This window comes from Chelonoidis abingdonii, chromosome 4 (genome assembly GCF_003597395.2).
Source record: "Chelonoidis abingdonii isolate Lonesome George chromosome 4, CheloAbing_2.0, whole genome shotgun sequence".
Taxonomy (NCBI): domain Eukaryota; kingdom Metazoa; phylum Chordata; order Testudines; family Testudinidae; genus Chelonoidis; species Chelonoidis abingdonii.
The window spans coordinates 24,238,635-24,262,720 of record NC_133772.1 but is presented as its reverse complement, the minus strand read 5'-3'; the positions used below and the strand labels follow the sequence as shown (position 1 = coordinate 24,262,720).

General features: G+C 56.6%; 1 protein-coding gene across 1 annotated transcript in view; it reads right to left on the bottom strand.

Annotated features, from left to right (window-relative positions):
* Nucleotides 1-24,086, bottom strand: part of LOC116831712 (receptor-type tyrosine-protein phosphatase V-like) — an 88,763-nt gene that overhangs the window by 5,895 nt on the left and 58,782 nt on the right. The window contains exons 16-36 of the mRNA XM_075064713.1: nt 20,143-20,415; nt 18,588-18,857; nt 17,839-18,117; nt 17,485-17,619; nt 17,168-17,378; nt 16,638-16,705; nt 15,735-15,861; nt 15,359-15,406; nt 14,082-14,175; nt 13,229-13,319; nt 10,440-10,516; nt 8,831-8,965; nt 8,106-8,228; nt 7,080-7,240; nt 6,444-6,579; nt 5,444-5,523; nt 4,841-4,928; nt 4,037-4,127; nt 2,860-2,936; nt 2,255-2,389; nt 421-543 (exon numbers count right to left, since the gene is read on the bottom strand). Coding sequence (XP_074920814.1) covers nt 421-543; nt 2,255-2,389; nt 2,860-2,936; nt 4,037-4,127; nt 4,841-4,928; nt 5,444-5,523; nt 6,444-6,579; nt 7,080-7,240; nt 8,106-8,228; nt 8,831-8,965; nt 10,440-10,516; nt 13,229-13,319; nt 14,082-14,175; nt 15,359-15,406; nt 15,735-15,861; nt 16,638-16,705; nt 17,168-17,378; nt 17,485-17,619; nt 17,839-18,117; nt 18,588-18,857; nt 20,143-20,415 — 2,822 coding nt within the window. The remainder of the gene's footprint in view (nt 1-420; nt 544-2,254; nt 2,390-2,859; nt 2,937-4,036; nt 4,128-4,840; nt 4,929-5,443; nt 5,524-6,443; nt 6,580-7,079; nt 7,241-8,105; nt 8,229-8,830; nt 8,966-10,439; nt 10,517-13,228; nt 13,320-14,081; nt 14,176-15,358; nt 15,407-15,734; nt 15,862-16,637; nt 16,706-17,167; nt 17,379-17,484; nt 17,620-17,838; nt 18,118-18,587; nt 18,858-20,142; nt 20,416-24,086) is intronic.

The window sequence follows — 24,086 nt, the reverse complement described above, 5'->3', positions numbered from 1 at the left end:
ACCACCCCCACACTGGCTCTCAAGAAGGCAATGGGCCAGCTAAGTTGAAAATGTCTGCAGGTGGTGCCTGTAGGGCAGGGCTGAGGTACATCAGCAGGGAGTGGCCAGGTTGGGGTAAGCTTGCACTGACCCTGTCCATGCCCCTGCTGCACCTGGTCCATGGACAGTCCCAGACCTGAGCTCCCCACCAGCTCTGCTGATGCCCCTCAGCATTCCTGTCCTACTGTTCCTCTGCTATTCCAGCCCCATAATCCACCCCACTCCACCAATACCCTTCTGTCCTGGCTGCAGCCTCTTGGTCATTCCAGTCCCGGGATGAGACTTCAGCATGGTCTAGGAATGGGAATGAGTCCCCCCTAGGGACTGGGGGGAGCTCCCGGGGCTCGAAAAACCAGCTCCCCAGCCCTCAGAGGCACATACGTGTTTCAGTTTGAGCTGAATGCACCTCCATCCTGAGACGTGCTTCTCCAGGCCCCGCTGGATGGTCAACAACTCTGTGTAGACTGGGCTGCCCTCCAGGGGCCAGCATGCATCGCTCAAAACCTGCGAACAACAGCGACTGGTGCATCAAGCTCCTGGTGGCCCCATTTCGGATCAGCCCCCACTTGGCACTGCTCACAGGTGCTGGGCCAAGGGCACAGCTGGCATCAGGGTGACACTGCCCAGAAAAGGGCCATGTGGCCGTCCTCCTGGAAGCTGACAGCCCACCCTTATGTTGGAAAGATTGTTGCTGATTGCAACCACCTTCACCTTTAATACATGCACCAGCACAATGGGACTACAGGTCCCAGCATGCAATGCTCCACCACAGCTTAGCCATCAGGCTGCATTGCATGCTGGGGCTTGTAGTCTCTGGGGGCTGCACCTCCAGCATGAGGAGTGAAGGGTGACTGTGACTCACTGGGTTTCATGCAAATTCCTTATGTTCATTGGCCTTCTGGGAAGGTGCCTTTGGGAGCTCAGTGTGAGGGGCAGCAGCTGAGGCCTTGGATGGCAGTTCCCCCTCCTCAGGAGCAGAGATCAATGGAAAGAGATCTATCCTGGACTGCTGTTCCCTGTAAAACCGGAGGTCTCCATCTGGCTTCTCTAGCTGCTGCCCCACTAAACAGCTAGTGTCTATCTCCCCAGGAGACCACGTGGGCCATTTACTGCTTCCAGAGTTGGGACTCATTTTGGTTTTTACCTCAAATGTTATAAAGGGTTGGTGAGGGCAGGGAGCAAGCTGCCCCCACAATAATGCACATGGCCCCTGTGGTGCCATGGAGCCAGGCATCCCCCATGCACATCAGGGGAGCGGGGTCCTAACCTGAACCACAGACTGCTCCACACACGGAGTTTCCAAGTCTGGCCCAAAGCTTCGGGAAACGGTGGCAGAGGCTGGTGGGACAAACCTGTGTGTGTGTGACAGCACAGTACCATACAGACCATACAGGAAATGCTGCACAGCTTGGGGAGGGAGGTTCAAGGAGCCCCCACCCCCCTTGGTCAGCACCTCCCAAGGCAGTATCACAAGCCACACTCGAGGTAGCTCCAGCCCATTTACCCTGGGGGTCAGCATGGCTCTTCCCCACTGGCAGAGAGCAGAACAGTGAGATGTCCATGATGTCAGACTCAGCGGGTCAGTGGGAGGAGCAGTGCCAGGCTCCCGCGTGGGCACCTTCCTCCTCAGACCACATGGTGGTAGCAAAGGTGATGGGAAATTTTCTGTCAAAACTGCTTTTTGATGGAAAAATTGATTTTTGACCAGCTTTTCCTTTGGCATGCCTGCCTGCCCCTGTGGGCGTCTCTGCTGGTTTGTAGACAACGGAACACCTGAAACCCAAACTCTTTCCACTTGGAAATATTGCCGTGGTGCCTGATGGCAGTGTAGTTCGGTTGCCTGGTAGCCCTATCATTGTGCCTGGGCAAGGTTCCCTGATTAGACTACACCTCCCATGATGCATGGCCTCCCCTCTCCACTAGGGGATATTGTGGTGCATCATGGGAGATGCAGTCTGACCAGGGGGCCCTGTTCATGCAGGAGAATGGAGACACGAGGCAGACAAACTACAGCTCCTAAGAGGCACCGTGGCAGGCGCATTTCTAAATGAAATATTTCACGGTTTGGCCAAAATTTTTCAATATTCAAATTTCTGCCAAAAAAAATTGAGGTTGCCTGTAGAAAACCCTCCATTTTTTCAACCGGCTGTAGCCATCACCTCATCTAAAGAGACTGCCCAGCTCTCTTGTTAACGGTGCAGCACCCGCGCCTTACCTGGCTCTTCTCCTGGCATGGCAGCAGGGTGACTATGGTGTGCACACCATGGTCCCACACCAAGCGCCAGAATTCCTCCATGGTCACCTTGTCGGGTCCTTGCACAGCCAGATAGTCCCTGGTTGAATTGCAGCCCTGTGTGAAGAACCAGAGTCTTACTCAGATATCCCAAGGAGGGGGCAGAAGAGAGCATGGGCTCCCTGCCTCAGGACAGCCGAGCGGGCAGAGCCAGAGGGCAGGAAAAGGAGGGAGGTCTAGCAGTTTTGGAAGCAAAAAGAGGAGAGAAAGCGTTAGACAGCCAAGCTGGGAGAGGTCCTGGGACAGGGACTGTGCCAGAGCGCAGGGGACAGTCGGAGTTCAGCCCCACACAGCGATTCCCGGGTCAGTGCTCATGGCAGCAACAAGTGCAGCAGGAGGAGGACGACTATGGAGGAACAGGCCACAGACAGGCAAGTGCTGCTCCCCATGGGGGCAGGGAGCCTCGGCGCACCAGAGGGAGGGGGGGAGTTCTACTCCCCAGGGGATCAGGGTGGGTAGAGGACCGGGAGGCCAGGTGGGGAGGTGAGGGAGTTTGCTTCCAAGGGGATCAGGGTGGGGCAACTCACCGGGAGGAGCCAGGTCTGGCTGAGATCCGAGAAGGGGCCTTGTTCCAGAGGGGAAAATTTCACTCTGGAGCGATCATCTGTCAAACAGGCCAAGCATGAGGGACTGGGGGAGCTGGTTCCGCCTGGCCCAGCACAGCACAGCCAGCCCCACGCGAGGAGACCAGCCTTCTGGCTCCGGCCCAGACTCCCTGCCAGCCTGGGCCATAGCTGCATAAGGCCTGTCACTCCTGCACTGGGTCTCTCCCTCTGTGACAAAGTGGGGCTGTTCTTAATGTTTCCTCTGAATACTGTGTGGGTGCCTCAGTTTCTGGCCGACACTCTGTCTCCTGGCAACTAATGGCCTGGACCCTTCCCCACTGCAAGGGGATGCTAAAGGTGTGGGAGAACAAAGAGATCAGGTGACCTCCTGGCCCGGGAAAGAGACAAAGGCCAGAAAGATGGGGCTGGAGGGGGTTTCAGCTGGGAGCTGGCTGGGGACAGGGAGTGAGGGCAGACGTCGGTGTCTGGCTCGCTGGGCCCCAGAATGGACTCAGCTGAGGGGTCTTGTTCTCTGTACCTACAAGCTCTGTTTTAGACCGTGTTCCTGTCATCTATTAAACCTTTGTTTTACTGACTAGCTAAGAGTCACATCTGACTGCGAAGTGAAGTGGGGGTGCAGGACCCTCTGGGTTCCCCAGGACCCTGCCTGAGTGGACTCGCTGTGGGAAGCGCACGGAGGGGCATATGCTGAATGCTCCAAGGTCAGACCCAGGAGGTGAAGCCGTGTGAGCTTCTTGCCCTGCAGACAGTCTGCTCCAAGGGAGAGGAGGCTCCCCAAAGTCCTGACTGGCTTTGTGGGGAGCAGTTCCAGAGCATCACCCGGGGACTCCGTGACACCTTCAGTCCCTTTCCCCTTACTCTCAGCCCGGGGCGCGTGCCCTCTGCCTGCACATAACCCCATTCCAGCCCCAGTCCATTTGATTCCATGCACACTTCATCTGTGGCCAGGTCTTGCCTTGGGAACTTTCTGCCATAAGGCTGTGGGAAGGAGATAAGCCTGGAGATGCTAGAGAGGGCCCCATTTTGACAAGCTCCCCTGATCCTGAGGCTGCAAGTCCAGCCCTGCTGCTGCCCCCTGCTACTCCACACATAGAGCTGGTGCCAGCCCTGGGGATAGAGAGGCATCAGTGGCACTTACATGGGAGGATGCTGGAGCCAGGGCGGCTCTCCTGGATGCCTGTAGATGGTGCTGCAGAGCTGGCTTTGTCCTTTGCAACCTCTAGGAGGATCTGCCACAGGGAACAAGAGAGAGGGAGGGAGGGGGAGAGATCAGGGCCTTTCCTGGCTATGCCCCGCCAGGGCGACGGGGGTGGTGGGAGCGCGCAGGGACTGGACGGATGGCTCCTGTGGGATGCCCTGCCCCGGAAGACAGCAGGGGGTGAACTCAGCCCAAAGGGCAGAGTTCCCAGGGAAAGCTTTCATCCACACCCCAGCTCAGGGAGCCAGCCCCGTGCCTCAGTTTCCCCATTGGGGCTGCTGCCAAGCTGTGCAGCACGTGCCTGCTAGGTTTGTTTGGCTAGGAGATTTGGTGCAGCAGCCATGGGGGATGCCTGAGGAGTGTAGCACCTCTGCCTGCCCCCCATTCCCGATTCCCTGTGTGGATCCTGACCCTGCACAGGACCCTGGGGAGTCTCAGGGAGTGCTGGATGTCCAGCCTGTGTCTGCTCTGCAGGAGGATCAGGAGGGAAGCAACACCAGCCAACCTCCAGCTGGAGGGATGTCCCAGGCCTGGCGGCATTGCCATGGCAACGGGTGCCCCCAGCACCAGCCATCTCCACAACAGTCAGATCTGGTGGGCGCTTGACTGAGCAGGAGCTACTCATGGGGTGTGTGTGTGTACTTGTGTGTCTGGCCCAGCCGCTAACGCTCCCTTCACCCCTAGCACGTAGGGGGGAGCTGGCGTCTGTGATCTCCAGCAGGGTGCTGCTCCGGGCGCTCCTACCTCATACTCCCGCAGGAAGCCCGCATTGGACTTGGCCGATTTCTGCGCATGGTGCTGCAGGAAGCTTTTGAGAGGGATCGGGCAGGAGCTGGGAAAACAAGGGGTGGAGGTGGAGGGTTAATAAACCCCTGTGCACCCACATCTCCCAAAGAGCCAGGCCACTCGGTCGACAGGGTGATCCCCCTCCCTGGCTTGACCCTGCTAGTTCCATGGGAGCAGCCAGCCACCGGCCAGCTGGAGAGAGCATCCCAAGGTCGGCCTGCTGGCCTGGGGGCTACATCTCTGCTGAGGGTGGGAGACCCAGTAGCAGAGCTCACTGCCTTGAGGGGGAGCCCCACAGAGGCTGCCCAGGAAGCGTTAGGCCCCTGCAGTATCAGTGCAGGAATGGTGCTATGGAGGGGTGTGGGGCACCCCACCTTGGAAGGAAAGGACTGAGGCCACACTTTGGCCCTGCCTCAGTGCAGGGAACAGGCCATCTTGCTGGGATTTCAGAGTCCTTATTGCCTGGAGCCAAAGCCCAGGCCTGGGTCTAGATTGGAGTCTAAGGCTGTGAACCCAACTGCCCACACGTTTGGGACGGGCTAGGTGGGCTCGGTGGCTTACATCTCCGTCCCAGACTGGCCCAAGAGCAGCTCCTCTGTGATCTTCTCCAGAATGCAGCTGTGCAGGAAAACATATTGGCCCTGGAAGGCAAGGGCAGGTGGTCAGTGCAGAGCGAGCCCACTCAAACCACGGCACCACATAGAGTGGGGCCACGCTGGGGTGAAGGGCAGCACTGCCTACTGGGCAGAGCACAGCCTTGTGCAATGAGTCAGGAGCCCTGGCCAACCCTGCCACTGCCTTGCTGGGGTGACTTGGATAAGTCAGTCTCCCTCTTTGGCCGGTGTTTTCACCATGCTCCGGGGGATCCCCTCCCGGTTACCCAGTACCCACAGGCAGCCTTTCTAAGGAGGCTCCTGCTGGCCATGATCAGCCCCCGGCAGCTCGTCCCTGGTTCCTGCTGTGGCTGCATGTCCGGGTGTGCTACAAGGGTCCAGTGACTGGGATCAGCCGACCTCTGGGCTGCAACTCACAGGCGCCCTGTGCAGTTTGTCGCTCCCCGGGATGTGCACGGGGCAGCGTGGAGCCACTCACACCTGGGGCCTGCCGAGTTGTTTTAGGATAGGCTCAGGCCACTCTGCTTTTGATTACGCCCTCCTCCCCGCCCCGCTAGCTACCACCCGGGCCTCCCCAGCTCATCCTGTCCCTGGGTGCTGTTGGCTACGATGCTCCCCGGGTCTGGCGCTTCCAGCCTGCTCACACTAAATTCCGGGAAGGCCCTTGGCTCCAAAGAGCCATGTGTTCCTGCTGGAGGTCTGGCCGGGCACATGGTTGCTGGGAGATGGCAGGGGAGGACGGCTCTAACAGGGGCACATCTGATGCCTGCTCGGGACACTGGGGCAGGGGCCCAGGTAGCACCATCCTGCGGCCAGCGGGGAACAGCTCTGGGATATCAGCAGCTGGCTGTTGTGCAGAGGGGTGGGAGGGCTAGCCGAGCTCTGGGCTCCCTCCCAGCTCTGCTGATTTGGCGGCAGGGTCGAAGGGAAAAGGCCCAGGGCCTCACCAACGTCTGAATCATCGAGTAGCGGCTCATCCGCATGGTGTAAATGGTATTGAACACGTCCACCACCTTCTCCTGCTTCAGCTGCTGCAGCAGCCGGTCCAAGGCGATGAAGGTGCCGCTGCGGCCCACCCCCGCACTGCAACAGCACAGACAGCAAGGGGTTAATATGGGCAGGTCTCTCTCCAGCCCTAAGGTTCCACTGCCCCCCAGCAGGCAGCCGTAGTGGGTGGGTGGGTGGAGAAGGCCATCAGTCTGCACCACGGGCTCCTGTCCTGGAGGAGCTGAGGTTGTGGGGCTGAGGAGCTGTCCCAGGGTGCGGGGGGAGCTGTGGGGGTTGTGAGGCCCAGGAGCTGTCCTGGGGTGGGGGTTGTGGGGCTTGGGAGATAGCCCCAGAGCTGCACTGGAAGGTGGGGAAGGATTTCTGTAGTGTCCAGTGCTCAAGTGGATAGGGCAGGGGCAGTGCCCTTCACTCAGCGTCAGCTGGGAGCTGCCTCTCCAGACTGGGCCATCCCCAGGGCTCTCACTGCCCCGGGGCTCCAGCCCCCACATACAAGAAGGGACCCAATCTCCCAGATCATCTCCCACCTCAGGGAAAGACTCCCCTTCTCCAGCAGCCCCTACTTGGCAGGGCCTCACCTGCAGTGCACCAGCGTTGGCCCAGAACCCTTGGCCTTCTGCATGTGCCCTCGGGCCAGGTCCAGGAAGGCCATCAGGGAAGCTGTGGACTCAGGAATGCCGTGGTCAGGCCACGCCGTGTAGTGCAGGTGGGTCACATGTCTCTCCTCTCGTAGGTCCTCCTGTCACAGACAGTGACTCAGCGTTAGTGCTTGGTGAAGCCAGAGTCTTAGTGGGGCTATTCATGGGGAATGTTCCCAGGCATTTCTGGAGCCCAGGGTCTGTCCACTACAGCTCCCTGAGTTACCTCCAGGGGCTGGAATCAGCTACCGGAACCTGGAGAGAGGGACGCTGGGGCTGCATCCCGGAGACACTCCATCAGACCTGGACCCTGGGTCTCCGGGATTCCCAGACACTCCCCGGCCAGCCCTGGGCATTGGTTACATCAGCACTGAGCAAACACAGCATGGACGAGACACTGACATCTGAGAGATCAGGTGACTGATGCTCCTGGCCCGAGCCAGGTCCCACTCTGTTCTGTTCAGGGCCCTGTCCTGTGGCCATCTCCACAGCATGCGACTGCCTGGGCAGGCAGTGCCATGGGGCTCTGCCAACATGCTGCCCTGCAGCAAGGTCAGTCCTGGGGAAGCTGCATGGGAGGCGGCCTGGATACCAGCTGATGGGAGCATGGAGCACATGCATCAGCACAGTGCTGCCTTCAAGGCGATTTAGCATCTGGAAACAACCAACCGTGGACCATGCACAGCACCCCAGGATGGGAATGGGAAACAGGGTGAGGGTGTTGGTGAATGGGAGGGGGATGAAATGCTGGGAACCCATGTGCTGCATGCCCTGGTAGCTGTGGGTTATTGACAATCCTCAAGGTGAGTCCAGGTGTGGACCGATCCATTTCACTGGCCTAGTTGGGACCCAGCTGGCCAGAGGCGCAAGGGCAGCTGCCCCCAGGACACCTGCCCCAGTGAGACGCCCCCACGGCAGTGCCCTCAGCAGGGGCCTGCTCTGGGCTCCTCTCAGCTGCTCACTCACATGCCAGAGCTTGAACGTGCGCATGGTCCACTCGTCAGCGCTGCTCTGGGAGAGCAGGTCCACGTGGATGTGTCCGTAGGAGACCAGAGACAACTCTGAGGGCCAGTAGTGATCACACAGCACCTGGAGGGAAGGCAGGGAGTGGGGACAGGGAAACCAGCACAGGGAGAGGGACTGGTGCCCACACAAGATAGCAGCAGCCACTGGAGAGATGGGCCTGGCTGAAACTCCCCAGCTCAGCATGCTCCAACTCCAGGCTGGGGCTTTGGGCCACATCTCGTCTTCCACAGGGGGAGCAGAACCTGGGCATGGAGGCAAATGCAGCATGGGCTAGTGGTTTGGCGTCTACTCCCCACTATGTGTCTTTGGGCAGCTTGCTTCCCCTCACTGTGCCTCAGTTTCTTCTTTGGTAGGATGGGGCCAGGGCCAGCATCCTCCATGCCAAAGAGCTGTGTGGGTTCATTAGTGCCCATCTCACAGTTAAGTTATTTTCTGCACCTAGATATTAGGTAATGGGCACTCTAGAAATACCTAGTGGAGACAGACGTCGCCTGGCTGGGTGTCCACACATCCAGCACTGCCACTGCCCCTTCACCCTGCCCTACAGGCCTCTTGCTATTACATTGCTGGGCCCAGCACGGCTGCATGAATGGAACCGCATTTGCATCTGGCTGTGGGCCAGACCCCTCCTTGCACCAGCAGCGTGCGCCAGGCACCAGCCCTACCCGTCCGTTCTCCATGCCCACTGTCAGCATGATGATGTTGCAGACGCTCTGCTCCCACACCAGCCTCCAGAAATCCTCAATGGTTTTCTTCAGTGGCCCTTGGGTGACGATGAACTCCTGTGGGGAGGCGTAGCCCTGGGGCAGAGACCAGACAGCCAGAGTCAGCCAGGGCCAGAGGCTGTGAGACCCCGGATTTGGGGATGAGTAGACTTGAAATTAGATGAAGGTTTCTAACCATCAGAGGAGTGAAATTCTGGAACAGCCTTCCAAGGGGAATAGGGCAGGCAAAAGACATACCTGGCTTCAAGACTAAGCTTGATAAGTTTACGGAGGGGATGTATAATGGGATAGCCTAATTTTGGTAATTAATTAGTCTTTGACTACTAGCGATAAATATGCCCAATGGCTTGTGATGGGATGTTAGATGAGGTGGGATCTGAGTTACTACAGAGAATTCTTTCCTAGGTGTCTGGCTGGTGAGTCTTGGCCACGTGCTCAGGGTTTAGCTGATTGCCATATTTGGGGTCGGGAAGGAATTTTCCTCCAGAGCAGATTGGCAGAAGCCCTGGGGGTTTTTCGCCTTCCTCTGCAGCATGGGGCATGGGTCACTTGCTGGAAGATTCTCTGCACCTTGAAGTCTTTAAACTATGATTTGAGGACTTCAATGGCTCAGACGCAAGTTTGATACAGGAGTGGGTGGGTGAGATTCTGTGGCCTGCATTGTGCAGGTCAGACTATATGATCATAATGGTCCCTTCTGACCTTAAAGTCTATGATTCTATGACCTGCCGGGTCTCTCCAGGAGAAGGCCAGGTGCCCATTGACCTCAGCATTGGTGTCAGGATTGGCACACTCCCTGGGCAGCAGATGGCAGCTGGGGGTTATCATAGGATGCCCTGGAAGAGTGTGTTTTCCCCTCACTGTCATGAGAGAGATTATGCTCCTGAACCTCTCTCGAGCCCCCAGTGTGACCCTGCGAGGAGAAGATCTGACCCCAGACTCATGGGGTCCTTGCACCTGCCTCTAAAGCAGCTGCTGCGGCTGCCATTAGAGAGAAGAGATGACTAGATGGACCCTGGTTCTGATCCAGTCTGGCCATTCCTGTTTACTGCCTTTGACACACACATGCAACACGCATACTTGGGCCCACACGCTCCCGGGCATGCTGGGTGCCCCCTGTCCATTACCTGGGGCAGTCCCCTGGATGGGGGCTGGGGGACCAGGTCCAGCATCAGTCAAGTGCAGCTGTACAGATTAGGAGGAGAAAGAGGAGACAGACAGATCAGGTCGTGCATCCAGAGAGGCTGAGAGTGAGAGTATCCTCAATCAGCAGAGCAGTAGCTGTGACAATGCCCCCATGCACACACGTGGGGACACACACATGAACACACACTTCACAGACCCCAGGCCACAGCCAGCCTGGCTGCGCCAGTCCCCATCTCCAACATTTTCCACCTGCTCCAGCTCCAGTGCCATCTGCCAGCCAGCCCCAGATGTTAATGGGACCAAGACCTTCTTGTGACCGAGCCCCCTCCATGTTCCAGCTATGCCCCCCTTGTGTGTGGGAGTTCCCGGGGGGCTGTGGTGGGGGAGGCAAGCAGACACTCACGGGGATGTAGTTGGCATTGATGTAGTCAGAGTGGGGCTCCTCCCCCAGCAGGCTCAGCCTGACTCTTGAGTGGTCGTCTGCAAGAAACCAAACAATGATCACTCCCTGCGCTGCACCTCGCTGAGCCAGACCCCAGTCCTCCGGGAAGCCCGGCTCAGGGGCAGCATGCTCTGCTGCCTTCTTGGGTCCTTCTCCTTTTCCAGCTGGGCACAAGGAGGTCGGAACCTGTGTGGTAGGCAAGAGGCAAGCCCAGGCCTCTTTGGCCTACACCCCTTGCTCTACCCAGGAGCGTCTGCCAGGCCTGTGGGTTGGGTTAGGCCCTTCCCACCCACGTCCCTTGGTCTGACCTTCAAAGCTCATCTGTACTTTGGAGAACGTCGCAGGTCACAGCAGCAAGGGGGAGGGCTGGCCCAGGCTAGGGTCCTGGGGCCATCCCCACCTCTTTCCTGTCCATCATGCTCCAGGCAGCACCTTCGGACACCTGCTCCATGCCTAGTGTGAGATGGTCAGTGCTCCTGAGATGCTGAGGGGGAGCCATCACACCTTTCAAGAGGCAAATCATGCCCAGCAAGACAGGGAGGAGGAGTACCTCCATGTGGCCATTCTGGTTCATGGGTCTGAAAGGGGACACCCCAGGGGTCGCTGGGTCTCATAGACTCATGGGGAAGTGGGCTCAAGCATAATGTTCAGCTGTAGAAGCAACGGAGCCAGTGTGGGGCGGTGCACTCAGCAGTGACCAACGAGCTCGGGAAGATGCCTGATCCAGTCTCTCCCAGGTCTGTGCACCTGAGACCCAAGAACCCCTCAATGTCCCCTGGCAAGGGGGCTACTGGACTGTCCTGATTCTGTTATGGACCTTCTGGTCATGTGAGGATTTAAATGAAAGCCAGGATCACACTGGTCATTGTTACTGCTGTGAAATGTATGCTCAGATACTAGGTAAGGACTTATGTAGGTCTACTGCACATATGTTCTTAGAGTCTGTATCACAGCAGAGGTGGAGACCCAGGCATCCTGTCAGACAAGGGATATTTTGTCTCCTGCCCCTCTGTTGAAATGTACATTAAGTATTGTCTCATTCACAATGGGTCTGCCATTCACTGTCTAAGCTGAACGCAGATGAAGGATTGCCTGAATGTCAGAAGCAACTAACAGGTAGAGAAACACAGCAGGGGAAGAGAACCTTATCTGGAGATACACTTCAAAGGTTTGCTGGACTATTTTTGGGGAAGAAAGACCCCATCATCCTGCCCCTAGGATGTAAATGGGCAGCGTGTTTACATTCATGAAAACGGGATCACAACCAGCCTGCACTGAAGACGCTTGCAGAAGGCTTTGGGTGAGACACACTTCATCAGACAGGAGGTGAGTCTGTTCATTAAATTTAGTCGCAAGAAAGCGTGTGATAATTTTGTTTTATATGTCACCTTTTGTTTCCCTTATTGTTACTCACTATCCCTTGAATCTTGAGTCTTTGGTAATACACGTATCCTTGTTTGCACTAGCAGTGTATCTCAGTGCTGTGATACTGAGCTAGATGCTGATCCTGCACTGAATCACACAAGCTGGAGTGTGCACTGTTCCCTTGGGGACAGCAGACCTGGTGATTCTATGAATGTTCAGTAGATAAGGGCTGGGCACTACAGGGGAATGTTTCAAAGGGGCCCGGAGACTGGGGTGCACCTGTTAACCTGCAAGGCAGAGTCAGGGCTGGCAGACCCCAGAGGAGAGGGCTTGGGTGGTGCTAGGGAGCTTACACCTGGTTAAGTCCAAACAGGACTCTCTCATACTGGAAGCTGGGGGTAACAAGGAGACTCACAGTCCTGGGCACCCCGAGAAATTTCACAACATCCCTCTCTCCTCCTCTCCCCTGGCACACTGGGCTGTGTGTGTCAGTGTTAATGACATGGACACAAGGTGAGATGGGAGCTGGCCCTGGCCTGGAGGTCTTCTCAGCCTCTCATGGGGTAGTATGCCTCACAGAGCCGGGGTGGGAGTCTGCCCTGAGCTCCCCCGCCCCCCAGGAATAGTACAGGGACAACACAAGTGATGGGAGGCTGGAGAGGTCAGGGAGCAGCCCCCTGTTGCTTGCAGCTCTCCCTGCTGGCAAATGACAACTCCACTGCCCCTGCTGTTCTGTGCCTTATGCCGTGGTCAAAACTTGGGGGGTCACTGGAAGGAGGAGGGGACTAAGAAAGGGGGCCATTCAAGTTAAAAGCCTCAGTGAGATCTGAGATGGGATGGGAGACCCAGCCCTGCCCTGTCTCACCAGGCCACCTCGGGAATAACTGTGGGAATGTTAGTGATGAGTGATTGTGGGTACCCCACCAGAGACGCCGTAACCAGGCCTGATTCTCAGAGAGGCTGAGCACCCAGAGCTCCAGCAAACCAAAGGGATCTGTAGGGGCTGAACACCTCTGAAAACCAGGTCCTGGGTGTCTCAACCTGGCACCCAAAATTATAAACTCTATCTTTTAAATAGCGCCTTTTCACCAGCACCACTCACCACCATTATCCCCAATTTACAGATGGGGAAACTGACGCATGGGAGATGACATGACCTTGCTTTATCCAATAGGCCATGCTGCCTCCCACATTTGACCACTCTGGAAATGGCTTCTGAAGCTTTCTGTGCCTTTGGTGTCCCTGGGTGTGGCAAGGAGATGATAACCCCCCTGTCTCTGAGGTGGGGGCTTGGCTAGTGTCCCCCCAAGATCCTGGGATGGAAGGTGCCAGGGAAGAGCAGAAGGGGCGGGAGGGAGACATAGGGGCTGGGCCCCTGAACTTACAGGGCAGCACGTGGGGGTATCTGTTCTTGGACACGTTAGCTGGAAGTTCCGCTTCCACCTTAGGCTGCTCCTTCCCTACCTCCTTCAGCTCCTGCAAGGCACAAGGAGAAACCCAGTGAGCCTCTCTGGGACAGATGGGCTAGGGTGGGGAGGGCCACCCCGGAGGACCCCCAGCAAGAGTCTCCGCAGCCGCAGCTTGCCACACACAGCCAATGGGTCTCCATGGCATTTGGAGAGGCAGAGATTGTTTGGGCTTCTGGGGCCACATTTGGCTTTCACAGTGACATGGATCAGCCTGATGAAGACCCCCCAGGGTACAGCCCAGGAGGGGCAGAGGAGAACTATGCCAAAGACCCATTCAGGAGAGTTCAGCAGCAAATCCCCCAGCTCCTGGGACTCCAGAGGGCAGCCTTGGTCAGACCTTCCTGTAAAAGTGGCCCAGCACCTGTGACTTTGTGCGCCAGACTCGGGGGCAATGGAGGTGGCACCGGTAACAGTGGCAGTGTAGACGTGGCCGCACGGGCTGCTGACCCGAGTGTACACCCACACTACCCAGCAGGCTTGTTCTCCGGTTGCCAGCCCAGGCCACCACGCCTTCACTACTGTTGTTACCTACGCTAGCTAGAACAGAGCTGGGGCGGGCATGCCAAGCCATGCTACAATCAGACCTCCATTTGCAGTGTAGACATAGCTGCTTTTCCTGCTACGTCCCCTCCCCACCCCCTTCCATGTGCAATTGTACCCAGCGAACGCAAAAGAGCTTGGTGATTTCCCCAACGTCCACGTGACACTGCTGGCGCGTCTACACTGCTGGCGTCCCCAGGAGCACGCTCTCCTTGCATGCGACACTCACCTCAAAGTCCTGGAAGAAGCCGTGGTTGGCGTTTGCCGTCTTCGCCTCGTAATACTGCTTGAAGCTCTGGATGGGGATTGGCCGGTGGACATTTCTGCAGGAGATAAAATTGTGCCCTTGGCGAGGGGAGAAAACGCCGCCCCGGAGAGGAATTATTTCAAGGGAGTCCTATGGCCTGGATTATGCAGGAGGTCAGCCAAGATGATCTGGCCTTAGAATCTCTAAACCCCAAACCTAATCACCTGTGACACCTCGGTCCTCTGTGCCGTCTCGCACTGGGACGTCCACAGAACGGTGGCAGTTGGCCTGTCCCACCTCCTGTGAGAGGGGTTTCTCCCAGCCCCTAGGCTGCAGCCGGTATGGACGTTTGCACTCTCAGTTAATGGGGATTCTCTTTTTGCCCAAGGAGTAGAGCAGAGTCCCCAGTCCATGGAGAGGCCTGGCCTTCGCTCTGTGTTAGCGCACTGGTTTACTGAGCACTGGATGCATTTCAGGGCAATGAAGGCTGTGACAGAACTTGGCAACACGGGAATCTGCCCAGAGGCGGCTGGAGCTTGGCAGTACAGCTATCAGTGACTTAGATAACGAAGGATTAGCAGGTGAGCGGCATGGCACCTGCTGGCACTTTAAAAAGAGACCTGATGGACCAGATTGGCAGGGGCCCGGGTTCTGGAACAGCCTACACCATAAGAACATAAGAACGGCCGTACTGGGTCAGACCAAAGGTCCATCTAGCCCAGTATCTGTCTACTGACAGTGGCCAATGCCAGGTGCCCCCAGAGGGAGTGAACCTAACAGGCAATGATCAAGTGATCTCTCTCCTGCCATCCATTTCCATCTCCATCCTCTGACAAACAGAGGCTAGGAACACCATTCCTTACCCATCCTGGCTAATAGCCATTTATGGACTTAACCACCATGAATTTATCCAGTTCTCTTTTAAACCCTGTTATAGTCCCAGCCTTCACAACCTCCTCAGGCAAGGAGTTCCACAAGTTGACTGTGCGCTGTGTGAAGAATTTCCTTTTATTTGTTTTAAACCTGCAGCCTATTAATTTCATTTGGTGCCCCCTAGTTCTTATATTATGGGAATAAGTAAATAACTTTTCCTTATCCACTTTCTCCACATGACTCATGATTTTATATACCTCTATCATATCCCCCCTTAATCTCCTCTTTCTCACGCTCCCTTTGTGGCCTATCGTGGAGCGCTAGCATGTGGGTAGGCAAGCAGACACCCGAGTCCCAGCACCCAGCTTTGGGAGCAGCATACTCACCTCAAGCTGTATGTGGTCATTTCTTGCGATAAGTTACTCTTCTTGGTTCTGAAAGGAAAGCACAGGGGATGTCATCCGTCCTGGCAGCACTGAGGCCGGGGCCAAGCACCCTGTTTAGCAGCAGGGAGGGTCTGTGAGAGGGCACGGCTCCCTCCCGCTTACACAGATGACTCGGGGAACTTTTCAGTGGATTCATCACACCCAACAGCTCACAGTTGCTATGCTGGACCTGGCCATCCCTTTTGATATACATCTGCTGTCGATCACCTCCTTGTTCGGTTAACACCAAATGCATTGTCTTCGCTCTCAGCGGCTTTTCCTACCACTTCCCAGGCCCATCCTGGATCTCATCCCTTGGGAGACGGGCCTCCCTTACCTTTTTGATCGGACCCGCTTCCAGTAGACCCATCCGAAAATCACGCCAAGTGTCAGGAGAAAGCCCGCAACAATCCCAGCCACGACTGGCACGGTAACAGGACTGGGGTCTGCACCAGCTCCAGCCGCTGAAGGCAAAGACCATGAGGATTCTTTGCATTTATACTGTGCATTCCAAAAGATCCTGCCGGGATCCACAAACTGACCCAGACACTCCTGCTGCGAGTCACCCACCCTGCTTCGCAGCCAGGATCATCAGACATTGGGATCACAGGGGAAGGAGGACCAAGTGGTTAGGGCACTAACTGAAGACTTGACAGACCTGGGTGCAAGTCCTGCCCCTGCCACTGACTTCCTGTGCAGACTTGGGCAAATCCCTTAGCTCAGTGGTTCAAAAACTTTTGTACTGGTGACCCCTTTCACATAGCAAGCGTCTGAGTGTGACCCCCCCTAATAAATTAAAAACACTTTTTAAATATAAATTAACACCATTATAAATCCTGGAGGCAAAGCGGGATTTGGGGTGAAGGCTGACAGCTTGCAACCCCCCCAGGTAACAACCTCGTGACCCCCTGAGGGGTCCCAACTCCTAGTTTGAGAACCCCTGCCTCAGCTGCTCTGTGCCTCAGTTTCCCATGTGTATAATGGAGTTGCTTGCTCTGCCCTGCTATGCCTTACAACAGGGTGTGAGACTCAATACAGTGAAGACTGTGAAGCGCTTTGAGATCCATGGATGACAAGCAAGCACTAGGTATTATTATTAAATGTAATCTACATTTATGAGACTCCTTTCTGAGATTTTCTGCCCTTCCATTAGCAGCAATTAAGGAACTCCCCTAGCAGAGACAGCTAGAGGAGATAGCTAGTAACACCACTGCTGAAGCAGCACGAGGAACAGCCTTACCTGAAAATGCCGTGAAGGACACAGAAGGATCCACCAGGTCGTATTTGGTGAAAGCTGCAATGCTGAACCTATGGCAAAGCCAAGACCAGAGGTTAGTCCCAGCCACTCAGAGGAAACAGGATTGGCCTGACCCTGCCACTGGATTCCCAGCCCCATACAGAAAGAACGTGGTGCTGGGAAAATAGAAACCAGCAATGAGATGGTGCTTTTCTGAGCCAGCTGGGGAGATGGGTACGAGGAAGGCAACACCGGAGCTGGTTTGTGATATCTTCCCCTTGGGAAAGTCTGATTTTCGTACAGGGAATTTTGAAATGTGAGAGGGTGGGGAAGGCTTCCGGACATCCGTACATTTCCCAGCCTTTTCCTAGGAGCACCGCCCAGTGCAGCCACCTTGGTCCCAGTGAGGGCCCCCTGGCGTATGTGTTTGGGGTGCAAGGGAGCTGCAGCCCCGTTCTCACCAAATAGCCGTGCTCCCTTTCCCCCTTCACCCCCACTTGTCTGCCAGCATTCACCAGAGCTGGGGTCCCCACCTGTACTGAGTGTTTGCCTTCAGCTTCCCATTGCAGATCTCCCGGGACTGACCACACTCATCCGTTCCCACTGGCACCGACCAGATTTGGGGAGTACTCCTCTTGTCTGGATGGAAAGGATTGGGGAGCAGCACAGCCACGTAGGAGTCCTCCTGTCCATAATAGTGATCGTACCAGGTGCTGGACACGGTTTCCTGGGTGGGCCTCGACACTAGAGTTAAAGACACAAGCGTATCAGCAGCAGCCCCCGTGCCTTGGCAGGGAACTGTGGCCACGGGTCTCAGCGGAGCCACCGCGGGCGAGAAGTGGGCACTCACACGACTCGTTGCTGGTGACGATGACAGCATAGTACTCGATCTGGCCGTTCTCCTCGCTGAACGTGTCGGGGGAGATGAGCACTCTGGAGCCAGGCTCGACCCGTGGGACATCTGCTCGTACCGGCGGAGGCAGGACTGAAATGGAAACCCGACCGGCCGCGGGGGTTAGGGCTGGAGCTTGGCTTGGTCCTGAGCAGTTCCGCCCCACAGCCTGTCCAGCAGCTTCGCTACAAACCAGTCCCAAGCTCCAGCCTCCACTCCACATTCAGGGGCTCTGATCTCTGGAATAGGGCCTGCTAGCTAACCAGCAAACCCGATCTGGCAGCTCTTCCTGGGGGCCGCGGGGAGACCTACCCTCTGCTGACGTGTTGCAGACCAGAGTCACGGCCCGGCTCCTCAGCCCGTTCCTGCCTACTGCGCTCACGCTGATTCGGTACGAAGAGTCTGGCTCCAAACCCCACAGGCTGGTCTTGCTCCTGGGAGCGATCACCCAAGCCTCAGCCTGAGGGGACCCCCCGGACAGCCTCTCTGCCGCCAGCTCGCAGGTCTCCACATCTCCAGCGGGGAAGGTCCAGCTCAGGGAAAAGCCCTTGGAGTCAGGCTGGCACTGCAGATCTTCCACTGGGTCAGGCGCTGAGAAAGGAGACACCCTGAGCTAGGCAGACCCCACACAGGGTGAGGACATTTCCAGCCCCAAACCAGGCCATGTGCCCCACAGCAGTTCCATGCCTGCATGGTGCTAAGGCACAAAGCTGGATATCTGGGCCTCGGGACCCCCGGCTTGCTGGCCTAGGGCTGGAGTGGCTTGGCCAAGGCCTTTGCAAGAGGGATGGTGAGGCTGGGCCGGGGTCGGGGGCCACATGGGAGGCCAGAGGCCAGCATGGCTGTGCCCAGAGCCTACAGGGGAGAGACATGTCACAGGAGGACCAGGCCAAGGAAAACTCTCTGTGGAACCAGGTTTATTACACAGGATGCCACCAGGCCATGTGGCTCTGTGGGGGCATCTCCCTCCAGTCACTAGCTCACTCCCTTCCCTGCCCTGCACATATCCGCTGCGCTTTCCGGCCCCTGCAGCCTTCCGCCCAGTGCAGGCCCATACCCACCTATTGGCACCACCAAGATGCCCGTGCTGCTCCAGTAAGGCCCAGCCACGCAGCTCAGGGAAACTGAGTAATTTCTGCCTGGGACCAGCCCCCGGAAGAAGTGCTGGACTTGTCCCCCCGCCAGGGTTTGCCTCTGTGGTAGTGTGTTTCCGGGACCCCGCAGCCACAGCTGGCAGTAATCCTGCTGGCTGGGGGCTTGGCCCCAGGACACGGCCAGCACAGTGCGGCTCTCCCCAGGCATCGCAGAGAAATTCACTGGAACCAGAGGGGCTACGTTATAAAAACAATCCAAGGGAGAGAGAGTCATTTCCTGAGTCTACCACATCGACCCCCAGCCCACCCCAGGGCAATACAGTCGGGGTATGGGAGACAATCCTTCTAGTCTTCATTTAAGGCAGATTTTTTATTTCTATGCTGCTATTTTTCACGTCTCAGATTGCCCACGGGGACATTTTTGGACTCCTCTCTTTAATTAGTTTCCTAACTCTTTCAGATTTTACCTATGAGATTATTTTCCTACCAGGAAGTGTCACCCTTTAAACGCTCATCTTGGCTGAAACACCCAGCTCCCCTCACCATCCTGAGCTGGAACAAAGGCAACGTGGATAAGCAATTAGCCCCTCTATCCAGCAGCTGGGAGGTATAATTCCCATGCAGGTAGACGTACACGCACTAGCTCTGCTCAGGCTAGCGTGCTAAAAATAGCAGGGTGACTGTGATACAATCCCCCCACCCGACACCCCCGGGTACTACTCAGGTAGCTAGCCAGAGCCACTGCCTGTGCTACCATGGCCACAAGGCTATTTTTGGCACGCTGGCTCCTGCTGAGCTAGTGCATGTTCGCCTGCCTAAGCTGGGTTCTGAACCCACTTAGGGGCTTTTGAAGGTGCCTAAATCTAGGCTCGGGCACCTAATGTTCAGCTGTTCTTGAATAGACTGGCCTGGCTGCAGACAAAAAGTCCATCAAACATTGGAAATGCACTGAAAGCTGAACCCGCTGTCTGCTAACACCGATGCCATTTTTTGTTTTGATGCCCCTGATTGGAAAGATTGGAACAAAGACACAGGTTTAGCCCTGGAGGCTCCCCTCCCTGCCGGAGTCTCGCCAAGTTCTTCGCCTCATCGACACCTTGCAGGTGTGTGCTAGGGGTCTTTGGCTGAGATGGCCCATCCCTGGCTGGGGAGGAGCAATGGCTTTGGGGCTGCATTGTTACCATTAAAAGCGCTCGCTGCAGATGGAGCAAGGCCCTGAGAACAAAGGACGCTGGGAAGCCAGAATGCCTGGCCAAAGAGAGCAATCCCGGGCTGCAGGCTCTCCACTGGCTGCTCCCTACCCAGGACTTTGGGGTCCTCAGGGACCGTCGGCTCCTCCTCAATTTCCTAAACCAGAGCCCAAACCCACCTCCTCCAGGGTGCCTGCAGCCAGCAAGCTGTCATGCAGCAGTGCTAGCTACTCCCCCGCCCCAGCCTGCTGCTCCGTGTGCACAACCCCACCCAGATCAGCAGTGTTGTATCTCATGCGCTGGGCAAAGGAGCTGGGACTCCCAACACTCACTCGTCCAGTCGCTGATGTTCCCAGCGAATGTCCGGTAGGGCCCAGCCACAGAGGCCACCTCCAGCAAATACTTGTGTCCTGGAGCCAGGCCTGAGAAGGTGAACTTGTGGGCATCCTTCCTCACAGACGCATTTGCTGCCACCGTGCCTGCTTGAGCGTGGTACAGGGTCAGCGTGTAGCCATCTCGCTCCCCAGCGCCTGCTCCCCAGGATGCGCTCAGCCTGTCGGAGTGCCCCTGGTTTCTCAGGTACACATTAGGGGGTGCCAAAGGGTCTGGGAAAACACCGAGAGAGACCATGAAAGCCGCATGCACTAGCAGGGGTTTGTCAGTTACCCAGGCCTGGCTTTGTCATCATTAGCTAAATGCACATGGCTTAAACTGCCTTCGCCACTCATGTCCCGCCAAGGGATGGGGGGTGACACGTTCCCAGTTCAGGTTTAGGGCAGAGGATTCCCATTTCCTTTCCCACACCAGGCCCAGGTGCTATTGATTCTGAGATCGGGTCCATGCAGCGATCCCTGTGGAGACATGATGCAGCCATGTCCCATGCACAGGCAGCCCTGACTCTTCCCAGATGTGTTTGTACCAATGGGGAAGAGTTTATCACGGCTCCCAGATGTCTTAGTGCAGTGACAGACTGCACACTTTGGCATCGCCCTGTGTACAGGGCAGGGGGTGCTGTGCCAAGATCTCCAGGAAAAGATTGTGCCCCACTTACAACCCCCGCACCCCTTTTGCAGCAGGGCGTACTCTGTTGCAGCCCTTCTCAGGATGCTACATGATCCCCGCCCCCGACCCTGGCCATGCCCTATGTGCTCCCAGACAGCATTAATGGGTGCCCCAGAAGCCTGGAGCTCAGCCCAAGAGGGTTTAACACAGCTGTACTGGGGAGTGTGCTGTGGGGTTCACTCCCCCTTACCACCTTGTGCTGTTAGATCTGGCCAGGTGTAGCCCAGGGCATCTGTTGATTAAGCTTCAATGTCAAACTGATGCCAAACTGGCAGCAAAATCCCCAGGGAGCCTACCACACCAAGAAATCAGCTACATGGCTGGCTCTGAGCACAGGCGCCAATGCCACCTCGCACCAGCCCAAAGAACTGTGCACACTGGATTCAGGGGCCTGCTGCAACTTAGCCTTCAAATCACAGCTCAACATGGCCGAAGCGCGAGGCCTCAAGACCACAGCTATGTAACGGCAGGCGACAGCGTGGTCCCTAAGGCAGAGCAGGAAGCGGAAATGGGCCAGGGGGAGGGCACAGATGGCACCGCCTGGCAGAGGGGACTCAGGACGCAGCAGGCTGATGGACGAGGGGAGCTGATTGCGTGTGTCTGTTGGCAGGTGTAGTTCTGTTAATGGTTTGGGGTCTCAAGTTGTGTTTTAGAGGATTATGGGTAAAATATTCATAAACACCCAGGGGACTTAGGAGCCTAAGACCCAATGACTCTTCCTGAGTCTTGGGCCCCTCAGGCACATCTGACCCTAAATCTCTCCTGCTCCCCTCCGAGTGCATTTGGAAATGGCCACCGTTCTATTAGCAAGGGCCAGATCCTTCCCAGTGCGGGTCAACTCAAAGATTGGCCAAACGGGCATCAGGAGGTCTCACGTCCATTGTGTCTCAAGGAATCCCAGTTAAATTAGTTCAGTTTATACACATAAAGATGCTTTTCTCTAACAACCAGCCCGTCACACTCAGCCTGAGAGCTGAGAGTCAAGCCGGCCTCTTTCCTCCATGCACATCATCCTCAGAAACTTGGACACAGTTGAGGAGAGTTATAGGTGTAACCTGTGACTGAGACATAATCCCGTATACTCATCAACTGGCTCCTGGTTACTGGGGAGGACTTGCAGATCCCAAGCTGAGTGGGCAGGGCTGGCTGTTAGGGGAAAACAAAAACCAGTTGCTTGTGAAACTGAGTGGATTTGATACAGAAATCAGTGAAAGATAATAACCCCAGGGTTCATTTTACAGAATCAATTTCCAGAGTAGACACAGGTTCGATCTGTCATGGCCACTAAGTATGAGGTCATACCCCAATCCTCCAGTAGGGTGGGTCTCGACTTATGTCACGGAGTCTGGCCCTGCACCCCTCTTCCTGGGACCCACAGTAACTTTTATCCAGCCAGTAAAACAGAAGGTTTATTGGACAGCAGGAACACAGGTTACAGCAGAGCTTGCAGGCACAGTCCGGACCCCTCCACTGAGTCCTTCTGGGGGTTCAGGGTGCTTGGATCCCAGCTAGGATCCCCTGAATTCCTCCCCATAGCCCAAACCCAAACTGTCCTGCCTCTCCTCCTCCGGCCGAAAAAAAACCCTTTGTCCCTTCTCCTCCGCCCAGCAGCTCCCCTCTCCCCCTGCCGGCTCACATTACAACCTGACTACCTGTCCCTCACCTACAGACATCCCCTGCTTTCCCGTTCCCCACACAGACAGTCCCTACTCCATCACACCTCTCCCCCTCCCCCTTCGGAACTGACTGAGCGGGGTCCTCTGCCCAGTGACCTCGGGAAGTTCAGGGCCCCCTCTCCGGGACACAACGCGTCCGCTATCAGGTTGGCACTTCCCTTCACATGGACCACGTCCATGTCATAGTCCTGCAGGAGCAGGCTCCACCTCAGGAGCTTGGCGTTGGCTCCTTTCATCTGGTGCAGCCAGGTCAGGGGAGAGTGGTCTGTGTACACGGTGAAGTGTCGCCCAAAGAGATATGGCTCTAGCTTCTTAAGGGCCCACACCATGGCCAGGCATTCCTTCTCGATGGCCGCGTAGTTTTGCTCCCGGGGTAGCAGCTTCTTACTCAGGTACACGATGGGTGTCTCTCCCCCTTTTCATCCTCCTGCATTAACACCGCCCCCAGTCCCGTGTCTGAGGCGTCGGTGAACACCATAAAGGGTTTGTCAAAATCTGGGTTCACCAGAACTGGGCCACTGACCAGAGCCTCCTTCAGCGCCCGGAAAGCCTCCTGGCACGGCTCTCGCGGTCCAGATTACCTTGTCTGGCTTCCCCTTTTTGCACAGTTCAGTGATGGGGCCGGCTATGGTGCTAAAGTGGGGCACGAACCTTCGATAGTACCCCGCCATCCCAATAAAGGCCTGGACCTGCTTCTTGGTTTGGGGAGCAGGCCAGTCTCTGATCACCTCCACCTTGGCGGGTTCTGGCTTCAGGCAGCCGCTCCCCACCCGATGGCCCAGGTAAGATACTTCCGCCATCCCCACCTTGCACTTCTCAGCCTTTACGGTTAACCCAGCCTCCCGAATTCGGTTCAGGACTTGGGTAACCTGGGACACATGGTCCTCCCAGGTCTGGCTGAAGACGCAGATGTCGTCAAATATAGGCCACGGCAAAACTCTCCATCCCCCTCAGTAGCTGATCCACCAGGCGCTGGAAGGTGGCCGGCGCTCTCCTTGAGGCCAAAGGGCAGGGTCAGAAACTCGTAGAGCCCCAGAGGGGTGATAAAGGCCGATTTCAGCCTGGCATCTGCGTCCAGCGGCACTTGCCAGTAGCCCTTGGTAAGATCCATGGTGGTGAGGTACCGAGCACCTCCCAGCTTGTCTAGGAGCTCGTCAGGCCTGGGCATGGGGTAGGCATCAGATACGGTGATGGCATTGAGCTTTCGATAGTCCACACAGAACCGAATTGACCCATCCTTCTTGGGGACCAGCACCACTGGCGAGGCCCAAGGGCTGGAAGACTGCTGGATCACCCCCAAAGCCAGCATGTCCCTGACCTCCTTTCCAGATCCTGGGCAGTTTTACCAGTGACCCGAAAAGGGGAGCATCTTATAGGGGAATGTGGCCCAGTCTCCACCCTGTGGACAGTCAAATTAGTGCGTCCAGGCTGGTTGGAAAACAGCTGTCGGTACAGATGCAGCACCCCTCTGATCTCAGCGTGCTGGGCCCTGGTCAGCTGATCAGAGAGGGGAATTGCCTCCAGGGGGGAACCAGCTT